Source organism: Narcine bancroftii, chromosome 9, assembly GCF_036971445.1.
Source record: "Narcine bancroftii isolate sNarBan1 chromosome 9, sNarBan1.hap1, whole genome shotgun sequence".
Lineage (NCBI taxonomy): Eukaryota > Metazoa > Chordata > Chondrichthyes > Torpediniformes > Narcinidae > Narcine > Narcine bancroftii.
This window is the reverse complement of record NC_091477.1, coordinates 50,638,722-50,651,291: the sequence shown is the minus strand read 5'-3', so window position 1 is coordinate 50,651,291 and position 12,570 is coordinate 50,638,722. Positions and strand designations below refer to the sequence as shown.

The following is a 12,570-nucleotide window of genomic DNA, read 5'->3' as shown; positions in this document are numbered from 1 at the left end:
TCACCACCATTGCTACATTAATGGGTATCTGTCAAAGAGCTTGATTGAAATTAATGATCCGGAGCAAGTTTTGGGATTAAAATCAATGGGGCTGTGAGCTGATTTAGTCATCATTTTACAAGAATAATTGGGGGAAGAGAGGTCACTGAAGCTTTCTGAAGTCGTCTGTCACCTGTGGGCTGGGGTGTGGATTTATTTCTGTCCACACTCAGCTAAGAGGAGAGTTACTACTTTGTAGTGCTGTTTTGTTTAGTGATCATTTAAGAAGCTTTAAGATTAAATTTTTTTTGAATTATTAGAAGAGATAGAAAGAAAGCGGGGCTTTCAGGGGAGTTTTAAGGTTTTTTTTAGTTAGTAGAAGGGATAGAAAGTTAAGGGTTTTTTTGTATTTGTTGTTTGAGTTTTACTTTGATCATAATGTCTACTATAAACTTTGCAATGTTTAATGTTCAGGATTTAAATAGTCCCCCGATTAAGAGAAAACATGTTTTAGCTTATATAAAAAAGATGAAAGTTGACATTGCTTTTTTGCAGGAGACTCATTGAAACCAAAACAGAATATTTGAAATTGAAGAGGGACTGGGTTGGACATGGATTTTCAACTTCCTTTAATTCAAAAGCAAAAGGAGTGGCAATTTTGATTCATAAGAAAATACCATTTGAGCTTTCTTTGTCAGAATCAGTTGGTCATATTTTAATGATTAATTGTAAATTGTTTGCTGAGCCATGGTCTTTATTGAATGTGTATGCACCTAATATTGATGATGAACAGTTTGTGCCCGAAGCTTTCTTAACTTTAGGTCAAGCTAAGGAGAATATTTTAATTGGGGGAAACTTCAGTTGTGTGTTAGACCCATTATTGGATAAATTTCCAAAAGTTGTGAAAAAAATCAAAAGCAACAGTTCAATTGGTTTCCTTGATGAAAGATCTGAATTTGATAGAGGGTCTGGAGAAGATTAAATCCTACTGAGAAAGATTTTTCATTTTATTCTTCACATCATGATTCATTTTCTAGGATTTTTTTTAGCATCAGCACATTTGCAAGCACGTTTCATTCAAGCTGAATATAAGTGTAGGATCATTTCTGGCCATTCTTTGCTGTTTATTTCTTGTGTGGGGCTGGAAGTTAATCAATCATTTTTTCGCTGGAGGTTTAATATAATGTTATTGAAAAAAGTGGAATTTGTAAAATTTATTAAAGATCAAATTGCTATTTATTTAGATTTGAACAAGAATACAGTCAGGAGTAATTTTATTGTATGGGATGCTTTAAAGGCATTTCTACGTGGTCATATCATTAGTTATGCATCAAAGGAAAAGAAGAAATTTCTGGTAGAGACTCAATTATTGGAAAAACAAATAGCAGAGTTGGAAAAGGAATTTCAGAGGAATTCTACAGAAGATTATAAGGCTTTTTTGACATAATTGAAGCTAAAATATAAAATATTTCAAACTGACCAATTTGAACGTTTGATTCAAAGATCTAAGTAACGTTATTACGAGTTCGGGGACAGAGCACATAAAGTCTTGGCATGGCAATTGAAAACTGAACAAGCTTCAAGGACTATTAATGGTGTGAAGAAGGACAAATCAGTTACTTTTAAACCTCAGAAAATTAATGACCAATTTTTGTCCCTATTATATGATTCTGAGGGAGTGCGAGCTGATGGTTCTATTGAAGCATTTTTGTCAGAGTTAAATTTACCAATATTGAAGGAGGACGATCTGAGAAAGTTGGATTCTCCTTTCACGGATTTAGAAACAAAGGATGTTTCCTTTGCCTAATGGGAAGTCACCAGGAGATGATGGGTTAATTGCTGAATTTTATAAAGTTTTTTTATGATAATCTGTCCTCTGTATTCATGGATGTTCTTAATTAGGTAACTCAGGAACAAGCTTTATCAGACTCGTGTTTGAGTTCAATAGCAACAGTTATACCAAAAAAAGACAGAGACCCTTTGAAGGTTTCTTCTTATCGACCAATTTCTTTATTAAATGTGGATTATAAAATAATAGCAAAATTATTAGTAAATAGATTAGCAAAGTATTTACCTCAATTAGTACATTCTGACCAGGCTTGTTTTATTAAAATAGGTATGCTTCAGATAATATTCTTAGAGTTGTTTCATTGATCAATGCTTCACGTCAGCAGCGTCAGTATCATTAGATGCTGAAAAAGCTTTTGATAGGGTCGAATGGAATTTTTCATTTAAAGTTTTGGAGAAATATAAATTTGGACCCTTATTTATTGGTTGGGTGAAGGCATTATATAATAATCCACTAGCCAGGTCCTTTTTACCCATCTTGAGCAGTTGCTGCCTCATGTACCTCGAGCAGATCCCCATAACGAAAGTGTCCCACAGCCACTTCATACCTGCATTTCTTGGAAAGTATCCGCAGATCCAGCAGGTAATCATGGATGGCCACTACCAAATCTTCTCACTACCATCTTCAGGCAGGAACAGAAGCCTGAAAACCAGCACCACTGGGTTCAAGAATAGTTTCTTTCCAACAACTATCAGACTCTTGAACTAACTTTTGGTACATTAATCATGGAATATTGCAAGTCAGGGTTACTGTGAATATTTATTCCCTAGGTTATGTTCAGAATTTGAGTTTATTTGTCATCCTGTTGAACCAGTACAACCTGACAAAAAGGCATTTTCCAGCCAATGGTGTAGAACAATGCAAACACACATACAGACATAACCTATGTTCAGAGAAACAATACATATGCTCAGCACTTATGTACATATATTAAAATAAATATTATTAATATATAGTAGAGTCATGGAGAGTTGTTTTAACAGTTCAACAGTTGTTCAGTAATTTCACTTCCCATGGGAAGAAGCTGTTTCTCAGTCGAAGGTTGTGGCTCTAATATTTTTGTATCTTTGTTCCGATGTGAGTAGCTGGAAGATGTTGTGTGCCATGTGGCAAAGTCCTCCATGATTTTGTGAGCCCAGTAAATCACATCAACAGTGGGGTGGGGTGGGGTGATGAAGGCTATCCCAATGATCCTCCCTGCTGCTTTTATAGTCCTGTGGATTGACTTCCGATCCAATGCTCTACAGCAACTGTTTCACAATGTGATGCAGCTGGCCAATAGAGCTCCTGTATGAAGATGGCTAATGGACTTGCCTGCATCAGCCTTATAAAGGAAGTGCACTTGCTGTTGCACCTTCCTTACAAGTGAGGAGAAGTTGTGCCAGGATAGGTCAATTGTCTCTTTCAATGCAATCAGTTTACTATTATAATTTTTCTTTACAAATAGCTGATTGGCTGCAGCAAGTATAAATTTCAGAGCACATGTATATTGTACAATGTGTATGACAACAAAACTTATTTTCATAAGGCAAATCTGTAGTGGCAGGAATTTAAGAAACCTTTAAACCCCACTGGACCTATGGGGTGAAATAAAATGTGTTCACCTCCTCCAAAATAGTCCAGCATTCTTCAAAGAGGAGTGGTTTTGGCACAATCCTGCTAAGTGTTTCTGACAATCAATCATGTTTTTTTAAAATTGTTCACAGATACAGCAGAACACCGAACGAATTCCAAACAATCATCACCAAACATTGTAAGTGCAATACTTTTAACATCAAGCATGCTTAAAGGGGTTGAGTGCCATGCAAAAGCACATCAGAGAAAGTCAGCAGTGTTGGTGTTGCATGACCTGCTGAGTTGCTCCAACATGTTTGTGCATTGCATTTTACTCCAGCACTTGTTCAACTCCATTTTTAAGGGAATTGAGCCCAGCATCCAACGCACTTCTGGCAGTTATAAACAACACTGTGCATTTCTCAAACATTTAGGGTCCTGAAATATCCTTTACCCAAAGGATAATGGATGACATTTTACACAGGAACATGGAAATGTATAAAAGTGCCTTAATAAAGGAAATCTAAGAAGGTGGGACATTTTGGAAGGGAATTGCAGCCTTAAAAGTTAAACCCCCAGCTGCCAACTTTGGAGTGAACAAGATTGGGAGGGGGGGGGGTGGAAATATTTGACTGTTGATTGTTGTAGGATAAAGAATGTTCATGACTTAACATGTAAACCATTTGCTAAAACGGTCTGTGTCTATGAGGTAGTGGGTTGAGTGGGACCTCTTTTGAGGCAGCTTGCCGATGAGCAGCATTGCTACTTCCTCAAAAGCCAAAGAGCCAATACTCCAACTGGAATAAAGAAATGCTGAATTGGCTTTGTTGGGGGTGGGGGGGGATGTTCACATGAGGTAGTATTTCACTGCCAGGGAGGGGTAAGGGCACATAGAAACAAAGAAGTGCTATGATTTCTCCAATTATCCCATTGACATAAGCAGGAAGAGTCTCCCATAAATGCAAGCAAAGCCCAGAAAAGAATCCCCATGAACACACAACCCACTAGAAGAAGCAGAGACCAGCAAACTTGTGAAGAACGAAAGGAAATATTCCGTAAGACTTACGATGTTGAAGGTAAATCAAAGCAAGAACAAATTTTCTGTACGACTGCATGAAAAATAGTCAAATGACCATAATTTAAAGAATACAAATGGAAATGAGAAAAATCACTTGCATACATTTGAAATATGTAAATGCCATGTGACCTAAAATTGAGGTTAGAGATGGTGAGATTAATGATTAAAGGTTAATATGTTTATTGCAGAGGTTGTTTCCACACAGTGTAGATTATATCCATGAACAGGAGAGATGTAATGAACCTGGGGATTTATTCAGCAGGAGCAGGGATATTAAAAATGAGTAATGTAAGTGTAATAATTATTTAACCATTAACTTTAGACTATTGTTTAAACTTGAAACAAAGCTTACACAAATGAAGCATTTCAGCCAGAGAAACAAGTTAACAAGAAATGAATATAGGCAAAAAACAAAGAAGAAATACAAGGATTCTTACACGTTAGACGTGCAACAAAAGATTCTTGCTTGCAATCTTTTTGTGCCACGTGAAACGTTCCAGATTTGTTACAGATCCGGAGGAAACACTGAAGTGTCTCTATCCTGACACCGCTAGAGCTCATGTTCCAGACCTCAGAAGTGTGTAGCTGGAGCCACTGCAGAGCATTAGGAAGGATGTGAATTTCCTGGACTAGACTTCCAGGAGATGGGCAACAGCATTTGGCATAGCATTTGAATGGCCATCCAAAAGAGCAGGTAAGGGTGAAATCTTCAGGACTTGAGTTACTCTCTAATTTTATGGCAGCGAGAGATGGATGAAGATGGTGAGAGTGTAGGATAGGAGCACATGTCAAATGGCATAACTTTAAACTTATGGATGGAAGATACAAGCGGACAAGTGGAGGAAGGGGGGCTGAGTCATAATTGGAGACATCAGAGGAGACGAGGGTAGGCATCTTCAAGTTCTTGGGATTCACTATGTTTGAGGATCTTTCCTGACCCAACCTACTAATGGCATCGCGAAGAAAACACATCAGCATTTCTACTTCCTCAGGAGTTTGCAGAAGTTTGGAATCACATTGGAAACCCTGGCAAATTTCTACAGATCTGTGATGGTAAGTTGTGCTTACAGTCTGGTATGGGGACACTAATACCCTCGAGCGTAAAGCCCTGTGAAAGGTAGGACACCAGAGGCAAAACCACTATTGAGAACACCCACAGAGAACGCTGGGATCGAAGAGCATCCACACCATTCAGCATGCCCTCTCTTCTCACTGCTGCCATCAGGAAAGAGGTGTAGGTGCCACAAGACTCGTATCACGAGGTTTCAGGAACAGCTGCTACCCTCCACCGTCAGACTCCTCAATGACAAACTCAATCAGGGACTCATTTGCAGATTCTTATTTTTCCACTTTATTATTTGTTATTTTCCTCTCTGTATTACAAGCCATGAAAGACCTCAACAATGAAGACGCTGTTTACATCTGGTACCGCACGGATGGCAGTCTCTTCAATCTGAGGCGCCTGCAAGCTCACACCAAGACACAAGAGAAACTTGTCCATGAACTACTCTTTGCAGACGATGCCGCTTTAGTTGCCCATTCAGAGCCAGCTCTTCAGTGCTTGACGTCCTGTTTTGCGGAAACTGCCAAAATGTTTGGCCTGGAAGTCAGCCTAAAGAAAACTGAGGTCCTCCATCAGCCAGCTCCCCACCATGACTACCAGCCCCCCCACATCTCCATCGGGCACACAAAATTCAAAATGGTCAACCAGTTTACCTATCTCGGCTGCACCATTTCATCAGATGCAAGGATCGACAATGAGATAGACAACAGACTCGCCAAGGCAAATAGCGCCTTTGGAAGACTACACAAAAGAGTCTGGAAAAACAACCAACTGAAAAACCTCACAAAGATAAGCGTATTCAGAGCCGTTGTCATACCCACACTCCTGTTCGGCTCCGAATCATGGGTCCTCTACCGGCATCACCTACGGCTCCTAGAACACTTCCACCAGCGTTGTCTCCGCTCCATCCTCAACATTCATTGGAGCGCTTTCATCCCTAACGTCGAAGTACTCGAGATGGCAGAGGTCGACAGCATCGAGTCCACGCTACTGAAGATCCAGCTGCGCTGGGTGGGTCACGTCTCCAGAATGGAGGACCATCGCCTTCCCAAGATCGTGTTATATGGCGAGCTCTCCACTGGCCACTGTGACAGAGGTGCACCAAAGAAGAGGTACAAGGACTGCCTAAAGAAATCTCTTGGTGCCTGCCACATTGACCACCACCAGTGGGCTGATATCGCCTCAAACCGTGCATCTTGGCGCCTCACAGTTTGGCGGGCAGCAACCTCCTTTGAAGAAGACTGCAGAGCCCACCTCACTGACAAAAGGCAAAGGAGGAAAAACCCAACACCCAACCCCAACCAACCAATTTTCCCCTGCAGCCGCTGCAACCGTGTCTGCCTGTCCCGCATCGGACTTGTCAGCCACAAACGAGCCTGCAGCTGACGTGGACTTTTACCCCCTCCATAAATCTTCGTCCGCGAACCCAAGCCAAAGAAAGATTACACAGTTGTTTACATTTTAAAAATTTGCTTACATGTGCACATTGTGTCCATTTTTTTTTTGCACCAGTAAGTGGTAATTCTCCCTCGCCCACAAAAAAAAAGTCTCAGGGTTGTGTGTGATGTCATGTATGTACTCTGACAAGAAATCTGAAATTCATAGAATAAGTAAGATCTGTCAGTCACGGCCTGTAAGAGTGGTGGAAATAGACTGGAATCAATACATTCATAAAGGAATTATTTGGGTATCTAGGAGAGAATAAATTGCAGGGCTATGTAGACAAGTAAGGATATGGATTTGATGGGTTTGGTATATTAAGAGTCAACATGGATTTAATGGCCCCTTCTGTGTTATGAACTCATACAGCTTAACTCGTCCAGACTGACTAATTTGGCATTCTTGCCTTGCCCCATTTGCCAAAATCCTACTAAGCCTTTCCTATCCATGTATCTGTCCAAAAGACGATGTTGAAATCTTACGCACTCCTATAGTTACCTCTGGCAATAACAATTTATGATCCTATGTTTTTTGTTAGGATTTTGGCATAGGGGATCTGCAGGAATTATATCACTTTGACTGGAAGTACAAGAAGTCTGTAGAATGAACAGAGTACACAGCAATCCTGCTCTGTGCCCATTCATTAACCAGTAAAAGCATCTGATGGGTAGGCCTGTTTCTGGAGTGTGAAGAGTTATGGTGATGTCAGCTAGTTGAATTAACATGCCAGGTGATCAGTTAGAGCAGTGGCAGAAAAGCATGTCCTGCAGTCTCACAGAGTGTGGTCCAAAAACCCTGAAATACCCCTTGCAAATAATAGCAGAGCTCCAGAAATAAAGGAGAAAGGATAGAATGCCTTGCATATTTTTGTTTGATCAATTAATACAAAATCTGTTCCACCATAGATAGGCAACTCAGGTGGACAGAGTGGTGAACACAAATCTGGCACACTTGCTTTCATTGGGGGGGTCGTGTCGTATTAAGTGCGAAAGTTGGAACATCATGATACAGTGGAACGAGACATTGATAAAACCACACTTGGAGCACTGTGTGCAGCTCTGGTTGTCCAGTTACAGGAAGATATCAATAAATTGGAAGGAGCGTCAGGGAGATTCACTAGGATGCTGCCAGGACTGGAGAACTTGAGATATCGGGAGAGATTTGATAGGCTGGGCCTTTATATCCAAGAGTATAGGAGAATAAATGGTTTACAACATTATGAGGAGCATGATAAAATGAACCCTCACCCCCTTTTTATCCAGCACAGAGAATTCTAAGACAAGAGGACAGAGGTTTCATGTGAGTGGGGAAAGATTTAAGAAGGACCTGAGGGACAACCTTTTCACTCAGAGGGTATTCCTTTGGTGGAACAAGGTACAGAGAAAGCTATAGCAGTAGGTACAATTACAATGTTCCAAAGACATTTGGACAGACATATGAATAAGAAGGCATTTATAGAATATGGGCCAAATGCAGACAAGTAGGACCAGTCCTGAATGCTTGGTTGATGGCATGGGTGAGTTGCGCCGAAGGGCCTGTTCCATACTGGATGACTGCATAAGTAGGACAGAACAGGAAAGTTGTGTAGATGTACTGCAGATCTCATTTATCGAATTAGTGATGTATGATTGAACAACATCCCAAACATAAATTCATTGTGGGGATTGATTTCTAATCACTATTCATTGCCCCTCACCTTCAGTAAGTGAGAGAAGAGATGCAGAGAGTGACTTGCATTGTAGAGATACGATGTAATGGGACTTTTGCTTTTCTCCTTGCAGCATTATTTGAGATGTTATCCAGAGCACAGAGCAGCCGTGTCAATGATCAGCGTGGCCTTCTGAAGAAAGAAGATTTGGTGCTTCCAGACTTTCTGCAGCTTCCTGAAAAGCTGGCTGGAATTTGCCTTCACCCCCCTGGATTGGAAGCAGGGGGAGAGAAAGGCGCTGGAGATCTAACCCATCCCAAGCAAGGTGCATCCGAGGGTGACCAGATCCATGGTGTTCCTGGTGAGAGCCCAACCCCGAAGACATCCACTTCACAGGACACACAACTTGGAGGCTCGATGGGCACCAGAACAGACTTTCAATGAAAGAAGCTTCTCATCCGTGGCTGGCAAAACACAGTACTGAGCAGGATCCTGCACCTCAAGTTCTGCCCCTTTTCTCTGTTGGTAGTGAAGACAATGGCCCCTCGACTAATTACCCCAATGTGGCAAGGGGCCAATACTGCTGAAGCCTTCTGCACCTTGCCATTCAGGTTGTGAACTTTCTCTTGCTTTCTGGTTCTATGGTTCCATGAACTCTATGCTCAAGGCACTTTACCTCACTCAAGCTGTGAAAGATTAATGGGGGATAGTGAATCACATCAGCCCTCTCAAATGATAGACCAGACTAATGAAGGGTGTTTTGTTTCACAATTAACTCAGCTTAAATATTCAGCCAGTTTGAATGAGACCCTGAGCCTGAATGAGACGAACTCAGAGGACCAGCTGGAATGCACACTTGATGGGGAGGAGTAGCTTGTATGACTGGGTACTTGGATTAAAAGCACAGGGACAGAAATGATTCTATTTCATGGATCATTTGAAAGTGATTTCAGTTAATGCAAAATATGTGCATTGAATCCCCAACATGTTTACATGCATTGTTTGTCATTGTTGTATATTTCACAAACTGGTTAAAGAAAGTGTATCTTGCGGTACTGGACTTCCTCTGCACTTCCACAACACTGTTTGTGTGGGCCATGATGAATCATGGTGTGTTGTTACTGTGCGACACGCTGCAGTTTCTGACTTGGTTCGATGAAAAAGGCACACGAAACCCTGATAGCAATGAAAACAGTTACTTGCATGTGTAATGCAAAGAATGGCCTATTACTCAGAGGGACACGAGCCTCTTCTTCAATGGGGCTATTCCAGATGGTTTATTTTGAGTAATAAGGCGGCATAGTTTACTGATCTGAAAGGACTGTTTTTACACTTTTGACCAAGACTTGCTTCACTCTTAAATCAAAGCCAGATAACACCTTTTCAAAGTTTTCCAGTTCACTGGTTCATTTATCAATTTTTTTTTTAAGTAGTGGTTGTAAAACAGAAAATAACCTGCCTATGTTCCCAAGCAAAGTCAGTCGGTTGAAGGAACTCGACGGGTCCAGCAGCATCAGCGGGAGAAAATGAATGGTCGACATTTGAGGTTGGAACTCTCCCTCAAGGCGGAAGTTGTGGCTTTTGCTTATGTCCCGAGTCTTGGCATAAATATGAAATTGTATGACCATTTTTAAGAGGAATATGCATCAATCATGTGTGGCCAGGTTGAAGAAGGGTTGCATACGCTTTGTTTTGCACAGATTTTTGCAGGGTTGGCCCAGTGGCTAGTGTTCCTGCCAGCACCTCCAGCAACCCAAATTTGATCCTGACCTTAGATTCTTGCTATGTGGATTTGTGCATTTTCATTCTGACCCTATGGGTTTCCTCCCACATCCCAAATATGTTTTGCAGGCCGATTGGCCAATATATGTTACCACTCAGAGGTGTTAAAGTGGGTAAAGTATGAAAGGGGAGTTGAGGAGGAAGTGAGAAGAAAACAAGTTGCAGGGGTATAGACAGTAAGAGAAGAAATAGAGTTGATGGGATTGCTCTGCTGAAGGAAACAGGTAGAGATCTGATGGGCTGAATAGCCTCTTATTTATACCATAATTATTAAAATATTGAGATTGCCAATATTCAAGAGAATTTTTAATGATGTTTTTGTATGCAAAGATATCTAAGTAATATGGATTAGTGCAGGAAAGTAGAAGATGAAAAATATTAATGAAGCTGTTACTGATTGGCAGAGTTGGCCTAAAGGGGTTGAATGCCTGATATCCAGTTCTTTTTGAGTTGCAGTACAGAAATGCTGGAGAAGCACGGCGAGTTGCTCAGTGTCCATAAGGAATTACTCTTACCTATTAGCTGTGTTGCTCCCCCTTCTCTTCCACTCCCTCCCTTTTTCCTTCCCATCCTCCTTCCGCCCCCTTTCCCCTCCTCCCGTTCTCCACTCCCTTCATCTCCCCCCTCCCCAATCCCCACTCCTTCCACCCCCTTTATTCAGTCGCCTGCCTGATTTTTGGCTCTCCTGACGAAGGACTTCGCTCCTGAAATGTTAACTGCCTTTTAATTTTTATGGATGCTGTGGCCCCACTGGGTTTCTCCAGCACATTGCTTCCTGTACGAGACCCCAGAATCTGTAGATTCTCTTGTTAATATTCTTCTTGTGTTGTTTTGATCTTCATGGCAGACTGTGAGATGAGTTGACTAAATTCAGCTCATTTCAATTAGTTCCCGATCCAAGTAATCAAGTGCATTGACGGAAAGAGAGAACAAGTAAACATTGAAAAGTCAGAATTATTCACCATACAGTAAGTCTGTTGGTGGGTTTTGCATGTGTGGACGTGTGCAAGTGTGGGCGTGTGTGTGTGGGCAAGTGTGCGCCCAAGTGTGCATGCAGGTCTGCATGAGTGTGTGCTTGTGCTTGCATGCATGTTGTTTTCGGCAAACATTTGTATTTTCAAAGTCTTTGAATTTAATTTTATTCTTTCTCAAGATTCAGGCATGACTCACAGGTCTAGCAATCTGTCACTGTCACTAATATTCACTCAAATAATGTTGCTAGTACATTTTCAGATATTTATAAGAACAAGGTGACCAACTAGGCCTCAATTCAGACAAACTATTGTTGAGCTGGAATCACAGAGCAGCTAATGACAGCTTTTTATTTAAGAAAAGACTGTCCAATTGTGCAGCTTTTCTTCCCGTTTTATTCAGTGGCTCTGTCAGAAGCACATTCCAAGGATAAATTTTGTGACCAAATTATACCAGAACAACTGATGGTAATGGTAGAGTCACAACAGACAAGCCCAAGTAAAGCAGTTTAACCCTAATGATGTGATGTGGTTTGTCTATCCTCAAAAACTACCATTGTCACAGACTGCAAAATATTTATTACTTTGGTCATGAACAGATTTATTTTAATATATGAGAAAAGGCTGCTTAAATAATGATACACGCAATGTAAACACTCTTTCAGATGGGAATTTTAAATGTTATGAACCATGTGAATGCTGTAAAATATAACTAAAAGCTGAATATAAATTAATGTGACTGGCTGTTCAGAAATTCTTCCACTACAATGTCATAGTTGACTTCAACATCCCTAATATTGATTGGCACCGACTTGTTGCAAAAGGGTTAGATGGGGCAGAATTTGTTAGATGTGTCCAAGAAGGATTCCTGACATGATATGTCAGACAAGTGAGAGGGGAGGCCATATTGGATCTTGTACTGGGCAACAAGCGTGATCAGTGATAGACCTTTCAGTGGCCACAGCTATGGGAAAAGAAAGGAGTAGATTTTAAATTTAAATTTCAATTTAAAATTTAAATTTAGGCACACAGTGCTGTAACAGGAAAACCCATGCAAATATAGGGAAGAACGTACAAACGCCTTACCGAGAGAGCAGGATCCGAGCCCTGGTCCCGATCACTGGCACTGAAGAGGCGCCACACCATCTGTACCAGAAATGGGGAAGAAGGCAGGTAGGTGGAGTTAGGTCATAAATTAGATCAGCC

The 12,570-nt window shown here is 41.0% G+C and overlaps 1 protein-coding gene across 8 annotated transcripts in view; it reads left to right on the top strand.

Moving 5' to 3' along the window:
• LOC138743612 (regulator of G-protein signaling 14-like) overlaps positions 1–12,094 on the top strand; it is a 105,949-nt gene extending 93,855 nt beyond the window's left edge. For 7 of the 8 annotated variants that reach the window (XM_069899129.1, XM_069899133.1, XM_069899131.1 and 4 more), the window contains 3 exons: positions 3,535–3,581; positions 4,323–4,458; positions 8,745–12,094. In XM_069899129.1, the coding sequence (XP_069755230.1) occupies positions 3,535–3,581; positions 4,323–4,458; positions 8,745–9,055 (494 nt within the window). In that variant the 3' untranslated portion in view covers positions 9,056–12,094. The remainder of the gene's footprint in view (positions 1–3,534; positions 3,582–4,322; positions 4,459–8,744) is intronic. The other variant, XM_069899127.1, reaches the window with a different exon arrangement.
• The last annotated feature ends 476 nt before the right edge of the window (positions 12,095–12,570 follow it).